The 22,113-nt window shown below is 33.9% G+C and overlaps 1 protein-coding gene and 1 long non-coding RNA gene across 3 annotated transcripts; both read right to left on the reverse strand.

Annotated features, from left to right (window-relative positions):
* Positions 1 to 717: 717 nt before the first annotated feature.
* On the reverse strand, positions 718 to 3,964 carry LOC133803402 (protein MOR1-like). 2 transcript variants are annotated; one of them, XM_062241439.1, is made up of 8 exons: positions 3,895 to 3,964; positions 3,451 to 3,516; positions 3,095 to 3,210; positions 2,219 to 2,351; positions 1,937 to 2,095; positions 1,676 to 1,834; positions 1,502 to 1,591; positions 718 to 1,010 (listed from the first exon to the last, which is right to left on the reverse strand). In XM_062241439.1, the coding sequence occupies exons 4-8, from the start codon at positions 2,222 to 2,224 to the stop codon at positions 954 to 956; spliced, it is 471 nt and encodes a 156-aa protein (XP_062097423.1). In that variant the 5' UTR covers positions 2,225 to 2,351; positions 3,095 to 3,210; positions 3,451 to 3,516; positions 3,895 to 3,964; the 3' UTR covers positions 718 to 953. The 2 variants fall into 2 exon arrangements, with proteins under 2 accessions (XP_062097423.1, XP_062097430.1); XM_062241446.1 differs by having other exon boundaries at positions 720 to 981.
* Positions 3,965 to 5,315: 1,351 nt separating this feature from the next.
* Positions 5,316 to 8,949, reverse strand: LOC133803415 (uncharacterized). The gene is made up of 4 exons (XR_009877936.1): positions 8,195 to 8,949; positions 7,468 to 7,545; positions 6,241 to 7,366; positions 5,316 to 5,694 (listed from the first exon to the last, which is right to left on the reverse strand). It is a non-coding gene; the product is annotated as an uncharacterized LOC133803415 (long non-coding RNA).
* Between the last annotated feature and the right edge of the window lie 13,164 nt (positions 8,950 to 22,113).

Below are 22,113 nucleotides of genomic sequence, written 5' to 3' on the forward strand. Positions count from 1 at the left end.
TTTTTGACATAATTTCTTATCAATGTCAATAATGAATTGTTAGAGATCAAATGAAATAGAAAAAGAAAGAGAATTTATCCTCGTCAATTATGATTTGTGATTGGTTTCCAAAGATGAAATGAAATAGAAAAAGAAGACAAAATCTATAGTGGTTCAGCCAAGAAGAAAGGGCTACATTCAAAGAGATTTTGTTATTGATTCTCTCTTTGTATTCTTCACTTTTTTACCAACCATCAACCCTCTTTGATGGAGGCTTCACTTCAAGAAAAAATGCTTTTAATAACATCGAAAATGTGTTATCAAAACCTACGATAACACTTTCTGATGTGTTAAGACCGACTATGTTATCATAGGTCAGGGTACTTTACATAACACTTTATCAGTGTTATACAGATGTGTTATTGTATTGTCAACGATAACACAATTTCTGTGTTATTTTAATATATAGATAAGTGTTGAATTATGTTATTTATAGTCGATTATATAACACTTTTTTTGTGTTATACTACACTTTAGTATAACACTTTTTTTGTGTTATACTAAACTTTAGTATAACACATTATTTGTGTTATACTACACTTTAGTATAACACATGTGTTATATTAGCTTAGAGAAACATAATCTTTTTTTACTTACACAAAACTAGGAAAACAAATATGAAAGTTGAAGCCAAATAAGGTAACATAAATAGATTTTTATTAATTATTCAAATGTAATTACAATATTTAGTCTACTAGTCTAGGCTTAAGAAATCATATTACAACATAATTTATGCCCAATTCAAATTCCTTTATCACCAAATACAAAACAAGAAATGTATACAAAAATTAGTGAAATACATTCTTCCATTCTTTGCATCAATATCTCGATGGCTTTGCAGTTTCTTGAAAGTGTTATGCTTCAAAAACAGGTCAGTAAATGCCACCCTCAAGTTCTTAACCTCTCTATCTAATTCACTTGGTGTCCTTTGCCTGCAAGATCCTAGAAAATGGAGTAGGATCCACCAAAAACTGAGATAAGTCTACAAATCAGTGCTTGAAGTATCATACAAAAATAAAACTGTAAAACCCACATAGCTCTTACCATTTTCTGAAAGTTTTTTCAAGACTACAGTATGTATTCCATCTTTTAGATACCACAAATTGTCAACAGCAGCAACTAAATTACTTGTAACTAAACTATACTAAATTGCTATGACTAGAATGATAGTAAATGTAAAAGCAAATATTACATCCTTATGTTAAATTCAAGACTCTAGTGATTGACCTTAAATTAAAGAGTCATAAAAGAGATTCAAAGAAATAGAAGACCTTATTGAAAACCCAAATTTCACCACTAATGTTTCAAATGCTAATTAAATAAAATTTACAAAGGAACAATGCTGCATAAATATCATAAATATCCAGTTTTGACATTAGACTCCAAATATCATAAATTCAAATTTATATAAGAGGATTAGTTAAAGCCAAAGCTTTACAACCTTAATTAACAATCAGAATACCTTCAAGACAGACTGCTTATTAGCTTTCTGAATGTGAATATTGGCAAGGAGAAGAATTAGATGTTCCCTCTGGTTGGCAACATTGCCTTCCTGGTTAGAAAACACATTATGAAAATTCAGAGAAGCATCAAAATATGAGCAATGCAGAAGAAAATAGCTAAAACAAGAAGTTACCTTTGTAAGTTTTATCAAACATTTAACAACCAGATCAGAGAACTTCTGATTTCTGACAGCAAATGTCTCATTTGATGCAGGTGAGGGCCACCTTGAAGGATCTAATGGACGTAAGAGATTGATGAGAACAACAAAGGATGAAGTTCGATATGCATTATCCTGTAAAGTTGAATAACAAATCAGACTAAAATAAAACATGCGAGTCAAGATAAGAATAAATGAAAAGAAAAAGAGGGAAGAAATGAAATGGCAAGTCTTAACCAGAATCTTTAGCATCAGAACATTCAAAGCTTTTAAAAGCTGGCTGCCATCATCCATATGTGGAACTCTCTCATCCAACAGCCATAGAAGGAGCTCAGTAATTAGACTATCAAGAGTGCTTTCCTTGACAGCATAAGCCAGTCTCTTGTTTTGAAATGTCTAAAAATCAATTAGAATTTTACATCAACTACTTAGGTTTATAGTAAGGTATATAAAAAAATGGAAAAAACAGAGTACAGTGTTAGCATTAAGACATTCAACAACAACATACACCAAACTTACCTGCATGAGGGTGTTGAGAACATATTTACAAGATCTAGATGATGCTCCTGTCAAGCTGAGCCTCTAATACCTTGGAAGTACTGGGCCAGAGACAGATCGTGTAACCTCTCCACTTTGCTCTGCTACACCCAATCTATAATAAATAAAAATAAATAAAAGTTCAAAGTTAGTAGTCTAATAGGCTTGTATAAAAGGACTCTCTAGATCCTGGTGATGAATTTTTTTAGCTATAAAAATAAAGTAAATGTCCTCAAACAAGTTCAAAAATATTGGATGCAATGCAACAATTTGAAAACCAAATAAGTGCAGCCCAACAGCAGGAATACTACAAAGAGCTCTACAACAGATTCTTTCAAAGATTATATATATTTTGGTGGCTGATATCAATAAGAGCTCTACAACAGATTCTTTCAAAGATTATATCTGTATTAGTGCCTATCAAATTGGTACCATGCTATTACTAATGCTAGTTAAGGACCTTAAAATTGGTTGAATCACAATATTAAACAATTTAGAATGGCTTATCAGATGACTAGAGTTCAAAACTTTTCCATGTTCAAATAAACAACTGGGATTATCTGGAGAAGGAAAGTCAGCAGCAAACAAATTTTCGTTTGAAAAACCATGCTCTACATAATTATATAATCAGAATCTTTTCTTTAAAATCGATACGTTTAGCAAGAAGAGTAATACTTTATCTTCTCAGTCATCCTACAAAATTTAAAAAAGAACTACAAAGAGCAGTTGTGGGGGTCTAAAGCAATTGCATAAAATAGAGTACATGGGTCTCTTTACATACACCAGGTTAAACTTTGAAAGACAGTGTTACTTATTAACAGGTATATAGATAAGTTCATAAAGAGCAAGACCAATCACCTGAAATCCATGTACTAAGAGTAACTGAATTACTTCAGTCCCAATTCTTTTAACAACGCTTTTTGTGCCAGTGATATCTAAAAAGCACTTCAATGCTCCACTAAATGTTGTATCATCTACAGAACCATTAGACCTACGAGTATGGACAGAAGACTGCAATATCGAATGATACAAGGTAAATAAGAATATTAGCAATGAGTAAAAAAATTGCTTTATGATTACAACAAAATAACACTTTAGGACAACAATAACAAACTACAGCAATGACCATGGAAAAAAGTTCTTTGGTCAATATATGTGAAGTCTTATCATTGGTTGACTACTTTGTTCTTTCAACATTCCAAGAAGTCACTTACCTTTCCCACATATTTCCAAAAGTACTGCACAACAATTTCAAGCTTCCATTTAGGTTCATCGTATACCTGCAAAACATCCTCAGGATTTGCGGAGTGACCATGTTTTTGGCAAATTATATATTTTTACACAGAAAAATAACTACAAATTCATCATATATAAAACCATAAAACAGGGGAAACAAACCGGGGAAAATTCATTGTTTAGAAGTTAGATGAAATCTTATTTGTTCCTAAACCAGTAAGAAAATTATTGTAGAGCCATCAAATATTATAACCCACAATTTGTAACCATAAGAAAGTTAAAAAAAACAATACATAAAATTGATTTTGGGCAAAAGAGCTGTCTCAACACTTTAGAGATTTATATTTTATACCATGCGCGCATAGGAACATAAACTATGTTGAAAAATGGCCTGAAAAAATGCAGGAAGTGGAGATGATTACCTGAAGAAAAGGGTGGAAAATATCCTTATTATAAGTAAGCTCATCTACAATTAGCTCCACCATCAGAGTCCTGTATCATATTTTTTGGTTTTTTTTTTAATTATTATAAGAGTATTATATAAAAGAGCTGAAAAAATAATTTTGTAAAGAGAGCTACTGTATACCTGACACCATCAGCTCTTGTAGTAGAACCTTCCTTATTTTCTTTCTTCTTAGATGTATCTAGCTCCATAATCTAAATATCGTGTAAAACTAAAAATCAGTGACTCAAATGAAACTGGCTCAAAACAATACAAATCGACTTCTCATGGGGGACTTACAATTGTGAGAAATTTTTGCATAGCGCATTCTTTCCAACCTCAAATAAAGCAACTATCACAGCTGTATCACAACTTTTAGCTTATTTTTCTTCAGAAATTTCTGGATGTAATTCATCATCATTAAATGCAACAGAACTCTGGTACAGTTGACACATAAAATTTAAACAATCCTTCACAAAGTTTTTGTAGTTTATTTTACGTGATCCCTGCAGTAGAAGATTAGCTTCAAACATAAGAGCCATGCTGCAGTAAAAATCACTTTGAAAATAGCACATCAACAAGAATAAATCCCTTCATTATTCTTTTCTTAAGATAGTACATACCAAAAGCATGTTAAGCAAAGACTCTTTCAAATGCGCCCAGCTCATGAGACCTGTAAACAACAGTGATTTACAGCTTAAGAATGTAGCCATGGAGTTAAATCCATAAAACCATACATACAATCATATGAACTACCTTCATATGCACTATTGCGCGGTACAAAATCACTTTCAAGAATGTTGACAAGATATTGAAATAATAACAGGTTTCTCAGGGATTACACAAAAAAAAAAGGACTGTAATAAACAACATAGAGTTAAAGAAGCATGCTAGTATTTAGATGAATTTCCCCTTACAATTACAAATATTGAAATGTACTTCAAACAAGCAGAAACTAATTAAAAATGTCAGAAAATTAATTATAACTTTAGAAAGTCTAAAAAAAAAAAGAAACAACATTATTTATGCATCTCACTTGACAAGTTCAAAGCAGAGCCAATCACCAAGTATTGTCTAAAGCATTACAAGAAGGGCAAGGATACCATGAAAAAGTGAAAATATTTGGACAGACGGTATGTATTAATAATCTCTAGAAGTAAAGGATTTATAGCCATGAACAGTAACGAGCAAGGTATTGTAATTAATTGAGCAGCAGTGGGATTCAAGAAATGGAGTACGAAAAACAACAACAATAACAATAATAATAATAAAGACAAACCATAAACACAATCATATGAACTACCTTCACATGCACTATTGGGTGGTGCAAAATCAGAGAACTAGAAAGTTTAGAAAAAATCAGTAATTATAAAACTATAAAAATTAGTGTAATTATCAGTGACCTGTATATTTCTACAGCTTTCCCTAGTTATAGTCATACTCCATACATTTCTAAGCTCCAAATTTGTTTTCACTTTATATATGAGATCATGTATATCCAATAGATGATAAAACAAATATCAAGTATTTACTTCACACAAGACATTATTGAACCATTCTTGGCTTCATCACCATGAACCTTGGTATACGATGTCATTAGCTTCCAGGAATTTAACCAGAGACATATCATACTTGGTTAAATATAATTATCAATTACAAAAAAGTCCTAAATTACAATAAACAATGAAAAGGAAACTAGATAACCAACATTTGTATCAGACTTTTGAAAGTTCATTCCATTAGTCACATGAACAAGGTCTTGTATCAGGCAATGAAAGTCCTGTGCTTCAGAAGATGATACATTATACAATGTGAAAGTATCATACCTAAGCAATCAATAACAGACAAATGCTCTGAACAAATACATGTAACACAATTCAGCACTTGGACGTTATCCATGAAATGAATGAGCTTTGTTTTACACTACTAACTTTTTCATCATTTTCTAGGTTATAAAAATGGCCAGATATACAGAGCAAAAAAAAAAAAAAAATTTAAAAAAAATTACATGTTTATCTATTATTTTTTTCTTGAATGTACAAATCCCCTCAACCAAGCTTTCGCCTCATAGGAAAGTTGAAAAGGACAAGGATAGGAAAAGGTAACAGCAAGCCACAAGCTCATTAGGAAATGCATGGTCCAGATATTAATATAAGGGGGCAAAGTCATATCGAGAAACAGAATGTCTTAAACTTGTTATGGCATGGAAATGAGAAAGCATTTCAGAATCTTATTCAAAGTATATACAAAATGCAACAACCAGGAGAAATACATGTATTTAGAAATGCAATTAAGACTGACAAGGAAGAAAGAGAAACTAACTTACATAGGAGTCTACTGGTCCCCCCAGGTTTTTATCACCTTCTCTTCCGTGACTAGAAAACTCCGGACTGAGATCAAATGGCGACCAAGCCTAAGAAGCACAGAGAGAGTGTCCACTATAAGACAATGCATATGACTTGCAGCATCAACATATAGAGAATATTGAAAAAAGAGACCATTTTAATATATAAATGCCCTCAGAGATTAATGCTAGAAATTTCATGAACATTGAAAATTCATTAAGAACCAATCACATCTTCAAGGTTTAAACACCACCACTTCAACCATCACCTTTGGCATTCACCACCACCAACAGCAAACACAGATCATCATCACCACAGCCAACATGAGAAAATAGTAATAAATAAATAAATAAAATAAAATAATGGATCATGGTGAGTACCAAAGATGGTGAGAGCAGAAAAGATGGAGGCTCAAAATGAAATCAATGCACATATCAATACAAAAAATAAAAGTTTTCATCATCAGGCACAAAGTAATCTAGAAACAAACCAAAGAACCGTGGAAAAAAAACGTATATAATTAATAAAAGTTTTTTTTTTACAAAAGACCCAATAAAAGAAAGTTATTAAAGGAAAGAGATCGCAGATATGACAACGTTACTCAGTAAAAAAAAACAATGAATATATATATATGATGAGGCAAATTTTAAATTTTAATCATCTAAACAACATTTCAGATCAAAAGTGCCAAAATATCAAACGGCAAAGTTAACAGTAGACCGAAAATATGAAGTCATAATGCAATTAAGAAAAATACATAAAGATCCCTGCCCCAAACTTTATATAAGTATAGCATATTATCTTAAAATTCTAGTCCAATAATGACCATGTATCTACAGATGTACATACAAGGCCTTGAAACAATATGAAAATAGGCATTTGCTACTAGATATAAGGAATCCTTAAAGCAGAATAAAAAATGAAAATTACTAATAGAAGGTCATTTTGCAAAGTGACATTAAAAAAATGTTATTTTGCCAAACCGCCTTGAATATTATTATATTTTAGTGTGAAACCCCCCAAAAATGGAATACTTACCTACCAAAAGACAAAGTTTGTACTGATCGTTTGAGAGACAGCTTCATTAGCCCATGTATCTCGATTAAGCTTCAAAATAGAATAAAAGTAAGAAATGAACACCAAAATCTATGTTAAATGAACACCAATTTCAGTCAATTTAGAAAAGTCCAATGAAACACGCTACCTACCATATGTGAGCTGAACTCCTTAGTAGACTGCAAGTATACCAAGAGCCATTTGTCTTGAGAAGAGGCAGTTCCCTTTGCCTGCAGTAGCACAAACAAAGTTTTATGTGAAGAAACATAACATAAACACTTGACATTCTTATCCTCAAAAACTAACAACAACACCATTTCCAGCCGGATTTGAATAATATCGTTTATAAGAAAAAGAAAATTACAGTAAAACTAAAAAAACCATTAAAAATAAATAAATGGATAAAGAGGACTAGGAATTCTCCAAATGCATAAAAGTCCCAGTAACTCATGGCTGATGAAGGCAATACTGTTAAAACAAATTTCAAGTATAAACCCAAAGAGAAGCCCAAAACTAAACTCTAACATACAAAACTATTATTAAGAGTCAGACCAGTCTTTAAATATTCTCATATACCTTTCAACCATAGAACCTTAAGAGAAATGCAAAGATCTCACTTCCTCAAAACAACTAGCTTAATTTATGCCTCAATCACTCATATAAAACACAAGTCTCGTAATAAGATAAGGATTGCACGTTGAAAGGATAACCCATGATATACTATCTCCATTCAACAAACTGTAACTCAAGTTCAGGACTTCAAAGAAAGCTAAATAATACAATACATACTTTCTTTACACACATATATATAACACATACATGTATATAGATCAAGCATAATATTTGAAATAAAAAAAAGAATATCTTAAAAGAATATACCTTCTTATTCAGTTTCTAGAGATCTTTCCCCTTTTTTGAAAGTTTAAATCAAGCCCTAAATCAACTTTTTCCAACCATATTTGTAATGAAGTGAGACCGGAAAAAAAAACACAATAAATTATGAGCACAACAGAGTGATCGGAGCATAAAAATACCCCATAAATACAAAAATGGATATTAAAAAAAAGCTTACTGTAATTGAGAGAGGGACACAAATTGGAGAAACATACCAGATCTTGCTTCCACCATGCGTCGAGGTGATGAAGACACACACAGTGTCGTCATCCTCCTCCTGGGCAGATTGTATAAGTGGCGGGCAAGCTTAATCGTCCTCCTCCTGGGCAGATCGGTTGAGAAACGAAGAGAGAGAGGGGGTAAACGAAGAGAGAGAGAGAGTGGGTAAACGGGGAACGACGAGAGAGAGAGAGGGTAAACGGGGAACGAAGAGAGAGAAGAGAGAGAGAGGGGAAATGGGGACCGACTGTAAAATGGGGAAATGGGAACCGACTGTGAAATGGGGAAATGGTTTTTTACTTTTTTTTTTTTGGTCAATTGGACCGTGTGAAAATTTTGGGGGGGTTGGGGAAAATTAGGCGCCAATTAAGTCCCGCCTATATACATATATATATTATAATACTTTTTGAAAAGAGTTATATTTTTGTGTTATTGAAATGGGTTTTTGTTGTAGTGCTTGCCTCTTCTATTTATAAGGCAAAGGTACTTTTATACAACTAATAATAAGAAGAAAAAGTATAGTGGCTGCACACTTTAGTCAGTTGTTAGTATTGTAACGGGTAATGGTGGTCCTGACAAGTCTGACATTAACTTTACGAAGCAATACCCTTTTCATGTGCATTGTACTTGTGTCGAATCAATCGAACATGGCTGTAAAAAGTTGACCTAGTGAGAACTTTTCTTGATGGAACTAGTTCACTATCTTCATGAGACTTGTGACAGTCATAATCCGTGATTCGCAGGGGGAAAGACCAAGTAAAAGGCTGTGCAATCCCACATCGCTTGGGGAAGGTCAAATGTGATGATTCTAAGACTGTGTAGGTATGGGACTACACAGTTGAAGATGACTTAAATGGATTGATGGGTACTAGATGCATCTTCTTTTCGGTAGCCCATCACTTGAGAACTCCAAAGTTAAGGGTGCTTGACCTGGAATAGTCTCATGATGGGTGACCTCCTGAGAAGTTTTCCCAGGAAGCGTGCGAGTGAGGAAAAAGTACGCTGGAAAGACTCGTGTTGGTTTGTAGGTCCAGTTGTCATTCCCAGAAGTAGTCATAGTGATGTGGGGGGTTACAAGACTTCTTTTCATGACTTTTCAATCTTTTTCGAGATATTGTGTTCTTGCAAGTTTTCCTTGACGGGCATTTCTCTTGTTGAGTATTGTCTCACAAATTTTCTTCTTGTGAAGGCCTTTGACATGTTGAGATTGTTTTTGTAGATGTTCACGTGTGAATGTGAACGAGCTGTACTTCTTGTTGGATGCCTAGCGGACACACTTCTTGTTAGGATTGTTTAAAATACAAAGTCCAAGTAGTCTTACACAAACTAGGTGTAAAACACTTGATGGTTTCACATAGTGAAGATGTGAAATTTCACTTTTTATTGTAGGCATTTAAAAATTGTGCTTTTGGGTTTAAAGTGATACATTGAGGTATTATTAACGATACCCAAAAAATTTGGGAGCATTTGGAGGTATTTAAGGTCACTTTTGAGAAGTTGGATCTGCATAAGTGGCATTGTGTTGCCTCCTTGGAGGCGATGCATCACCTAAAACCTTATGGTTTTGGAAAATAGCTGCAGAAAATCTTTTCTTGGACTCTGTCAAGTGTTATTGTGTGTATATTCTTGTTATTTTTGTGGTGTAATCTCACTATCTCCCAACAATCAAATTCTCTATTTTCTAAGATACATCATCATGGGAAAATCATCTTTGATTTCACCTTTGAAATTTATGACACAAGACTTTGTTAGATTGGATAGATTTGATGGAACTAACTTTGTGCATTAGCAAGATAAGACTGGATTTTTCCTAACTATCTCAAGGTGTTCTATGTCCTAGACAAGGATTTAAAGGCCTTAGAACCCACCAAAGAACATGGCACTCAAGAAGTCATCAAAGAAAAGAAGAAACGTGAAGAAGATGAACTAATTTGTAGGGTTCACATTCCCAATGCTCTCTCAGATCGGTTGTATGCTCTCTACCAAAACAAGGAAAGCTAAGGATTTTTGGGAGGCATTTGACAACAAATACAAATGGGAAGAAAAAAGGTACAAAAAAACTATGTATTACTCAATATACGAAATTTATGTTTTATGATGTGAAACCAATTCTACCCCAAATACATGAATTACAAATTATTGTAAATATAACACCCAACCTCTCGAGATGTTATTTAATAGTCCATTTTTAATGAAATAAAGAGTTAAAACATTCAAACCCATTTAAAAAATTAAAAACATGCATGCGATCTCATTATTTAAAAGCAAAATAGTTTACGTGTTAAAAAGCATAATAAAACTAAAGTACCCAAAATATTACTTAGGTTTACAACCAAACATTTCTTATATAAAAGCACAAGACATTATCCTAAACGCCTTATTAAAAAACAATGAAAACCAAACTACTGTGGCTCGATCCCAGTCATGTAAATCCACCACCTTGAGCTACCATCTCATTTTTTGCCTTTCCTTTAATTTTGTTGTGAAATAAGAGAGAAGTTAATGTTTAAAGTTATAGAATTTTTACTTGAAACTAATTTTGAAATTGGATTTAGGATCCCTAATTTGGATTGTTATAATATGAATATAATGATATTATTATGTGATAAATAGTTTATGTAACGTCCCAAATTTCCTAATAAGGCTTAGGGCCTTGATTAGGGGGCCAGGATGACAAATTATGGAAATTATGTGATTATGTGATATATATGTGTATCATTATATGATTATGTGAGTTATATTATAATATGACTTGATATGCATATTCTGGTGTATTAAATATGCATGTGGAACCATTTCTGATTAATTAAGCAATTGATGTAATTTGGCCCGTTATGGGTATATTTGGCATATATGTGACATATGTGTGAGACCACATTATTATGTGGATATATTTGGGTTACTTGGCAGGAGACGATCCTAGGGAGCAAGTTAGTGGGAAGTCACAACGGGACTCATACTTGACTCAGAGTAAGTCAAGGGGTATATTGGGTATTTAGCACATTACTGGGATATTGGATAATGAGAATGATTATTTGATGATATATTGGGAGTTAGTAAGATCAGGAGAAAATTATGAGAATTTCGACTATTTTACCCCGGAGGGCATTTTTGGGACCTCGAGCATTTGGATTTTCTCGAGGTTACTTAAGCTCGAAGTAACCTGTCAGAAATAAAAAGAACGTTTAGTCACGTTCTCTCTCTCTCCCGTTCTCTTTTTGGCATTCATTAGAGTTTTTGAAGGAAACTTGAGTTTTAGGACTTGGATTCAAGCAAGGTTAGAGTCATAAAGATTCTAGGGAAGATTAGAAGCTTATTAGCCGAAGGATTTAACTGGGAAATGACTCAATCAGAGGTAATCCAAGTTTTGAGTTTTGAGTTTTCGTGACTTTAAGCTTTGATTGGATTTTATGTTTTGATGAGTTTTTGAGTTGTTCAAAGCTTATGTTTTGATGGTTTTGGGCCATTGGGATGTTTGGGAACTTTGTTTTTGGGATTTGAATATGTTTGGATAGGCTTTTGGAGGATTTTAAATGGGAAAAAAAAGAAGAAAATGGCTGGGTTCAAGGTTGGGTCGTGACCTTGTTCTAGGGCGTCGCGACCTGTGTGAACCCAAAACTAGGAGGGTTATGCCTAGGAGGCATGCCACATCCCTCAGGTGCAAGTCACGGCCTGTGTCTCCTTTCCAGCCAAGGGAGACTGTCTTCCTGGGAGGCGCGCTGAAACCCCTAGGGCCAGATTGCGGCTCGCTTGTGCATTGTTGGCCAGGTTTGGTTTTTAGTCGTGGGAACTTAAACCTAAGGGCTCGGGATCGATCCTACTATCTGGTTTGGTAGGACTCAATGTCTCGGAGGCTAAGACTCGGTTTGGAAGTCTTTATTTACTCATTTTTGACGGGATTCTATATTATGGTTGTGACTAGGTTATCGTTAGGGGTTCAAAATCAAGATCGTGCTCGAGGGTCCTTTATTGGTAACCCGTGCTTGGACTAAAGATAAGAAAACTACACCCAGTATGTGAAGCATGTGATGCATGTGATTATGGCATGGCCTGAATGTTGAATATGGAATTAATCAGAGCTTGAGTCTCTGTAAATGTGCATGATTATGATTATGCTTGTGATCATTGATTAAGCATGTTGAATTCTTTGTATTTGGATATTTGACATATGCTATATGCCTGGTTGCATTATCATATCAAGAAAGGCTTGAGTTATTAGTCAAAGATGAAAATAGCGCACTGAGCGCTGGTCATTATGGTTATGCTTAACCATGAGTGCATCATACGCTTGACTGACGTATTGGTCGAGGAAAACTTAGCGTCAGGCACGCTGGATCAGCTCCAAAGCTGGTTATATAAAGGATAGAGAAATGGGGCCCAGGGTGACTTATTAGTCCTATATCCTAGCATTGACTTATTAGTCAAGAGCGGCAATAGTGCTGAGCACTGGTCGTTGTGGTTAGGTGAACCAGAAGTGTCATGTATGCTTACACAGTGGATAGGGATAAGGGATCTAGGGTGACTTATTAGTCCCATATCCTAGCATTGGCTTATTAGTCAAGAACGACCTTAGCATGTTGAGTGCTGGTGAGCGCCAGGTACACTTATACAGATGATATTGCTAAGAGACATGAGGTGACTTAATAGTCACATATCCTAACATTGGCTTATTAGTCAAGAACGGCCTTAGCACGTGGAGTGCTGGTCAGTGCTAGGTACGCTTATACAGAGGATATGGCTAGGAGACCTGAGGTGACTTAATAGTCATATATCTTAGCATTGACTTATTAGTCAAGAACGACATTAGCATGGTGAGTGTTGGTTGAAAGGCACTGACTTATTAGTCAAGGACGACAATAACACACTAAATGCTAGTCGTAAGGCATTGGCTTATTAGTCAAGGAGGGTAATAGCGCGCTAAGCGCTGGTCCATATGATCTAGCCTAACTTGAAGCACATCATACGCTTGACCGATCTATTGGTCAAAGACAACCTAGCGCTGAGTACGCTAGATCAGCTCAAAAGCTGGTTATATAGAGGACAGGGCATAGGGCCCCAGGGTGACTCATTAGTCCCATGTCCTAGGGCGTCGAGCTATAATGATTCCATAATCATTTATTTATACTTGCCTGCATGCATGAGTAGGATTATTACTGCTAGGCATGCTTGTAATTATTTGGTGACATGTTGTTTACTGCTTATGAGCATGTTTAAGTTTTCTTGCTGAGCCTCGACTCACGGGTGCTTTGTGGTGTAGGCAAAGGTAAAAGAAAGCTAGACCATCCTTGAGTTGGAGAGCTTAGGTGACGATGTGTACATATGCGGCTGCTCGACCACCATGGCCGAGGGTTTGAAGAAGAACTAGGGTCAAACCTTATTTTGCCACTTAGGTCGGCAAGTTGTAACTCTTTTATTGTAATTAACATTTTAAATGTATTTTTGGATCCCATGTATACAGTAAACGTTTTAGTGAAATGTTTATATCTTTGACCAAAAATTTTAACCCTAAACCGTTCATCACGTTTAGCTACACGATTATGGCTAAATGACTTGTTTAGTGAGTTTAGCACTATTTAAAATACACAGTGTAACGATCCTTGGGTAGTAGGGCATTCCAGTTTAAAATTGATTTTTAATTGTTTAATTTGAAGTATGCATAATTATCATAGAGAAATTGATTGCATTTTTTTGTTTGAATTTGTTAGGAAAACCTATTACAGTAATCACAAACTTTTCCCTCTTTGTATGTTGAAAAATAAGATTCTTATCAAACACCACAACTAGCAATATCAACCAAAGAAACACAAAGCAATATAACTCATAAACAACCATAAAAAATGAGACACCAAGAGTTTTACGTGGAAACCCAATGTGGGAAAAAACCTCGGGGAATATAGTTTGCTTAAATCATTCACTATTACAAAAGTTCAATAATGGGATTACAATGTTCTTCTCTAATATAACTAGAGGCTCACAACAAAATTAAGATTATAATCTTGGATCACCAATACAAATATCCATCATCTATAAAGATAGACACACTAAAGAAAAATTTTGGGTCTCACCAAATGAGTATTGTAGAAGAGCACCTTAGAGAGGAAAAAATGCAAAATAGAACCCGTAGATTTGTAGAGCACCTTGCAAGGATTAACCACCCAAAAGTTGTGCTAAAATTAATGAGAATAAACTACTTAATCTTCAAGCTAAAGTTCCAAACCCTCATTTCCCATTCTAGCTTTTCTCTCCTCTTTGTTCCTCAGTTTTCTTCTATATTTTCAAGGCTAGGTTTTCACCCTCAACAACCAGCCAATTTTTCTTTTCTTTTTGGGCTTAAAGCACTTATTTGGTCAGGGCCCAAAAAAAGGCATGGACCCAACAAATCTCCCCCTTTAGGCAAAGGCTTTGTCAACATGTCTAAACAATTTTCACTGGTATGCACATGTTCTATGTGCAATTCTTTCAGCTCTAGCACATCAAAAATCCAGTGATATCTAACATCATTATGCTTAGGTCTTGAATGTAATGTTGAATTCTTGGAGAGGTAATTGGCTTTCTTATTGCAAGTCTAATTCTTGTAAAAACGTTTTCATCCACAAAGCTTCAATCACAACTATGCACTCAACTTCTGTAGTAAACAAAGGAACACATTTCTATAACCTTGATTTCCACGAAATATCTCCCTACAAATGTCATTAATAATCGTGAAGTGGATTTCCTGGAATCACAATCACGTGCCATGTCTGCATCTGTGTACCAATCAAGCATAAGTTCACCATTTCTAAAGCATAAACACAACCTGGAAGTACTTGTAGATATCTCAATATCCATTTCATTGCTTCACAATGACTCTTACAAGGATTAGAGAGAAATCGTCTGACAATCCAACTGCATAAGAAATATTTGGCCTAGTACAGACTATAGCATACATCAAACTACCTACTACAGACGAGTAAGGCACTATGTGTTAGGATTAATTCCCTAAAAGCATGTAAAGACATTTTATTGAATTAAATAAAAGAACAATTTCATTATATTTGAATATTATAATTATTGTTTGAATTAATTATATGATAATATCAAAAAAATTCCTTATTCATTCATGAGAATATGATCTTGTATTAGTATGAGATAGTTAAGATCATATATAATGAATAAAATAATCACTAACATATTAAAGTATGAAATCTTTAATGAATGGTTACTAGTGCGGTTTACTAAGCATACGAGATGCAAGTGATCTAGATTCAGATTACTGATGTGGATAGACATTTTAGTAAAGGTGTTGTATATAATAGAGATTATATATGACATGACCGATAAGAATTAGTTATCTTTATAAAATTGTCGTTTGACATAAGATTTGATTCTTATCATAATAGATGATCATTTGTAGATCAGTCTAAATCTTGAGTATTCATGAACTCATGCTTGTGTTTATTGGATCTTTTGATTCAATCGTTTAAGTTTCTTAGTATAATGAGACTAATGACTTTTGTTATGGAGATTCGATATCATGAATTGATGAAAACATGAATTACAATAATGGAATCCATACATTCCTAACATATAGAATATTGGTTCCCTTAAGGGTTAATTATGAAACTGAATAGTTATTGAGCTCAAATCTATAATTTGATTATAGATTAATTATTCGCTAGTGAATTAATGGACTTAAGGATCAAAAGATAATTAGAGGGTAAAACGATAATCTTGACTAGCTCTAATTAACGAACTAATAAATGGAGGACATAACTACATTTATTGATTATATCAAAGGACTACAAGAGAAAACTCTGTAATATAATTCTATAAATACTAAGAGTGAAATTCCATATTTATAGTGGAGTAATCGTGGAATTAATATATAAGATTATTGGATTAAAGAGTTTAATTAATAATCCGGTTTATTGGAGCTTCATATTATAGGTCCATGGTCCCCAGATCACCTCTGTCCTACACTGTCAAGGGTAAGGATGTCAAAAGAAAGATTTGTAGAGAGGATGACTTAATTGCAAATGAATTAATTTTCTAGGGCAAGGAAGTAATTATGTGATAATTATAGGGAATTGATTAATTATGAATTAATTAATTACTTAACTATATAGTTTTATTTTGAAAAACTATAGGTTAAAATAAATACAAATCTTGTTTGGATTGATGTATAAAGAGAGATTAATAATTATCTTATTTAGAATAAGATATTTATTTATTTAAAACCGATATTTTAAGATAAAGTTGATTTTGAATTAACTGATATTTATTTTGGGATAAATATATTGTCTTAAATATTAATTATATAAACAAATGAGAAAATTAGGGGTAACCCTAATGGTGTGGTCGACACACTTATTGTACAGTGAGTGTGGCGCCACACACATGAATTTCCTATTATTGGGATTTAAATTTTGAATTTCAAATAATTTGTTTTAATTTATTATTTATATTTAATTATTATTTAAATAAGATTAAAATTAAATAATTAAATAAGGTTGTAATCGATCAATTTTATTTTAATAAAATAAAGATTAATTAAATTAATTGATTATCTTTATAAACATGAAAAGAAGCGATACTTTTAAAGATTATTGCTTTCTTAGAATGTCAGACTCTCTCTCTCTAAGACAGAAGCAATAGTTTTTCTAAACCTGAAAACTATTCAATTCCTGTTCTCTCTATCAAACCTCTCTAGATCACATGTGTTGAGTACATCTAGAGAGTCATACATCAACCTTTTGAATCCTACGTGCCCACACACGTCCTTGTGTGTCTGAGGATTGGTTTGGAAGATCAAGTTGTGAGCTTTCAGAACTTCGATAGGAAGATCATTGATCTTATACAAAAAAAATTCAATGATACTTGATAGGTTACGAGAGGTAATCTCTAATCTGATTGTATGTGATTTAATATATTTATATATATATGTGTGTATGAACTTGGTTGGAATTGATAACTATTAAAAAGGGCCCATTCCCCGTTGCGTATGTTTGATATATTAAATGGTGTGAGGGTTTCTTGCATTTGTTATACATATGTTGATATGTATATTGAATGGATGGATATGTTTTTTTGAATGTATGGTTGAATGATGGACCGCTAATTATATGGTGTTATTGGGTTTGGAATTTGAATGTCTAGATCTTGTGTAAGCCATAAAGAGCATAGGATTATTGTAAAATTTTATTTTAAAAATATGTATTTTAAAAATATGTACACAAAGAAGAAAGAAGGACCCAAGCCTATGGCCCGAGTCATAGTCACACGCAACAACCCGAGTCGCGGCTCCTTGCGCACTGTACGCACGCCTACAAACCCGCACCCCTGCACCTGCGTACCCGCGCCCATCCGCCTGTGAGCCTGCGCCCCTACGCCTGCACACCCGTGCCCCTGTGCCTGCGCACCCGCGCTCGTGTGCCTAGGTGCCCGCGCCCCTGCTCCTACAACGTGCGGCACTATAGCCCGTGCGCACCCAAGGTGCCGTGCTCACTGCCTGCGACAGCCACTAACCCGAGCCCTTGAGGCTCCATGTTGCCCCCAACCCTAGTGCTTTAGAGCATCAATCATCGTGCCCAAAGCTAGATCATATTTTTGTGCAATTAATATTTTATTTAATTAGTTTTTAAATTGTTTGAATTTAAAAGATTAATTATCTTATTTTATTTTTTTTAGAAAAATAAAATATCTTTTAGTTGGTTAAGACTTTATCTTAGCTTTAAATAATTATTTGAATTTTATTATTTAATTATTTAAAATAAACTAAATTAAAAAGATGATAAAATTATCAATTAATTAAAAGATAATTTTAATTATATGAATTAGTTAGAAGGTTAGTTTCTAATTAATTGGTTGGACATAACTAAATTCCTAAAGATTAGGAATATAGCCTAAAAGAGAGGAGAAACATTCTTTGAGTCTTCAAAACAAGTTAAAGGCTATTTTGAAATTTTATTTCTATTTTTTCAAGGGTTGTAAATTTATAAATACCCAATAGTACTCGGTTTATCATTTATTGTTTATTTAGTTATTTATTTTATTTATTTATATAAATGTTAATTAATGTTTGATTGATAATATGATCATGCATTAGTCAATTACATGCCATTCATGAAACCCCACACGGTTTTCATTAATCATGCATCCTTTAGAAACACGATTATTTAGGATTGTACTAATTGTTTATGTGAATTGTTTTGGAGAAATCAATTGCATGTAAAGTACTAAGTATTAAATTAGTTAAAACTAGGTAACTCACACCATAATAAAGGCAATAGTTTGTATAGGCCTTTAAGATAACCAACTTTATTTAAAAAGTGTTTTAGTAAAGTTAGATTAATGCAATGAGTAATTATATAGATCACATTAATTGAAGAAACATACTCTTCTATAATTAAATGTATTTTGTAATTAATTACATTCATAGGTTATTAATAAACTAGTAATTAATTGATTAGTTTTATAAAACACATTATTTCTAAAATAGTAAGTGGGAGAAGGTGAACATCTCAATGTGGCCTATGGTCTCCATTATTAGTACAACACCATGAGATATGAATAGGGCCTCAAGGTGGCTTTGTTTTCGTGCCCTAAGGAAGGTTTCTAGACATATTAACACCAAGGTTGGCTTCTTACAAAGATAAGAATGAGTGATGTGTTTTAGGCTTGACCAACCCTACAGTGACACTCTCTAAGTTAAGTTATGAATTATGAAATAATCGGTTACAATTACAAAGATGAAATTAAGATTTTACAGTGGATAATTGCTTCTTGACCAAACCAGCAATACTTTATTTTTAAAAGAGAAAATAAAGAGTTATTTTGAGTTTTAAATTATAAAGATAAGATTGTCTTATAAGCTATCTGAATTTAACTTGACCGATCCTAAGGTGGCACTTTATTTGTTGTGTAGTTTTATTGTGGAATAGTAAATGTTTATGTGTTTTAATTGTGGCATTCATGTATCATATTTACTTTCTGAATGATTGATATTTTTCAAATAGTAATATTATTGGATTTTATTTTCAGTCATAAAATATTGCCACCCAATTATTTTCCTATTATGTGCCCGGTAATGCATCAAATGATTGATGATCATATTAGTAAAGTGAAACTAACTGAAGAAGATGAAGGAGGATGGATAAATTCAACTTTGTTTATTTTTCTGGCTAAAAAGCTTAAACATATCTATAATGAAAAATGACCTCCTCCTGTACCATCATAGGAATGCAAGGAAAGAGGAACATGAGAAATATGTTTATTGGATGAGATCAAATCACATGGCAAGATTTTACATTCTTAGTACCATGGAAGAAAAGCTAAGGAAATTTTTTGATCACATTGAATATGCTCGTGATATGTGGGATGTTGTCTATGATGATATACAGACAAGACTGCAATCACGAAAAAGGTAGATATGATTTACCTTTACCTTAGACTTAATAGTGAATTGTATCATATAACATTCTGAATCTTTGATTTGGAAACCACCAATCATATATTTTTTTACAGACACTTGAGCAATCAAGAGGAACTTGCAAATGGATACAAAAAAAGGAAAAAGGAAGAGAGAGAAAGCATTTACTTCAAGATAGCGTTATAGAAAGTCCTTTTTTTTTTTAAATTCTTCAGTTATTATTAAAAGAAATCTTTATTGTTGTTTGAACAATGTCTTAGTTTGTTTCTTTTAGTATTTTGAATTTTATTGCATGTATTGACTTTAAAATATTTTATTTATAATTTGATTACTCTTATTTTTTCTTCAGACATGCAATTGAATAATCAGTCTTTAATGCTTTCATTAAATTGAACAAATGCTTAATAACTCAAAATTATTTAAAGTGGCAAAGCCGCAAGGAAACAAAAGACATAAAGTTTCAAATGAGAATGACACATATCTTTGGCATCTTAGACTTGGTCATATAAGTCTAGACAGGATAAACCGGTTAACAAAAGATGGACCCTTAAAAGAACTAAGATTTGGAACTCTTCCGGTTTGTGAATCTTGTGTAACGACCAAAAATTGCTAATATGGCTTAATTCCTTGATTAGCGTGCCCAGAGGGCATAATTGGATATATGTATGTTTAATTGGTTAAATGCATGAGTATGTGGCATGCATGATTAATATGATTATGTGAGTATGTTATATGCATGTTTATGAGTATTAAATATGCATGTGGGCCCTTTATTGTTTATAAGGGCATATTTGTAATCTTGGCCCGTTGAGAGCATAAATGTGATTATATGTGATAAATGGTTGAGACCACATTATTATGTGGATATATTTGCAGTATATGGCTCGAGACAGTCCTAGTGAGAAGATTAGCGAAATAGTTACAGCGGGGTTCAAGGCTCGGGGGAGCCTGGGGGTACATTGGGAATTTAGAGAATATTTTGGGATTTATTGAGTAATGAATAAGTATTTGGTAATTAGTTGAACGTGACATGATTAATTGGTAAATGGTAGGAACACTTGAGGAATTAGTGGGGAATTGGGATAAATGACTATTATGCCCTTAGAAGCAATAGGAAGGGCTGTGATAATTAAGGGGTATTTTAGTCTTTGTTGGAAAAAGGTTGGGTTTAGCTGAGGCTCTGGGATTGATCACAACTCATTAGAAGCACTAGAATGTCCTAAACTCTTTCTCTTTCCTTTAGTACGAATTCTCTCTCTCTCCTATACTTGGAAGCTGAAGGGAAATTGAAGGCAAATGGCTTGGGTTAAGCTGGGGAAAGGCTAGATTTGAAGCTTAAGAAGTCAAGAATTTAAAGCTGGTAGAGGGCAGAAAGTTTTTGAGAATTCAAGCAACAATTGAGGTAAAGTCTTATCTCTGTTTTGCTAGAAATTTAGATGATTAGGTTGGAATTGAACTGAATATTGGGTGATGAATTACCACTAAATTGGGGTAGTAGCTTCAGTATGATTCTTGAGGTTTTATGTTTAAGATATGTGATTAAGAGTCCTAGAACTACATGGAGCTTGATTTTTGGTTAGAGTGTTTGTTAAAGTTGAATTTTGAGGTTTTGGCTGGGAAGGATGTTGAGAAAACCTAGAATATTCTGGGTTCGTGGGGGTGCACTGCGACCCAACTCATGGGTGTCGCGACCCGCATGCCCAAAATTCCCTAGGAGGGCTTTCTGATTTGAGGGCACGCCGCGGCCCTAGGGGCAAGTCACGACCCGCCTCCCCCCAAAATCCTGGGGCCACGCCTCTGACTTGAGGCGCGCTGCAACCCTCAAGGTTAGGTCACGGCCCGCCTAGGAAACCTTGGCCTAGGTTAGTTTTAGGCTTGGGAAGGCTCGAGGGTTCGAGCCTAAGCACTTGGGATGATTTCTACTACCCGGTTTAGTAGAATTCGAGGTCCCAGAGGCTAGTTATTGTTTCCTAAGCATTTATTTGGGTTATGAATTGATGATCGCCCATTGACACTATGACTAGGTTTATCGCTAAGGCTCAGGACTGAGGATCGTGCTCAGGACCGTCCTTTCAATTCTCTACTCGGGTTTTGAGGTAAGAAAATTGCACCCCTGTGGTTGTGAACAAAAGTGAGGTTCCCAATAATTGGATACATGTACTATGTAATTTGTAAGATTGTTATGTTATATGAGAATGAATGGCCTAAGGGTGCCGGGGCTGACGATAAGCATACTGAACACAACTCGGCCTAAGCGAGCCGGGGTCAGATTGATAAA

Source organism: Humulus lupulus, chromosome 1 (assembly GCF_963169125.1).
Source record: "Humulus lupulus chromosome 1, drHumLupu1.1, whole genome shotgun sequence".
Taxonomy (NCBI): Eukaryota; Viridiplantae; Streptophyta; class Magnoliopsida; order Rosales; family Cannabaceae; genus Humulus; species Humulus lupulus.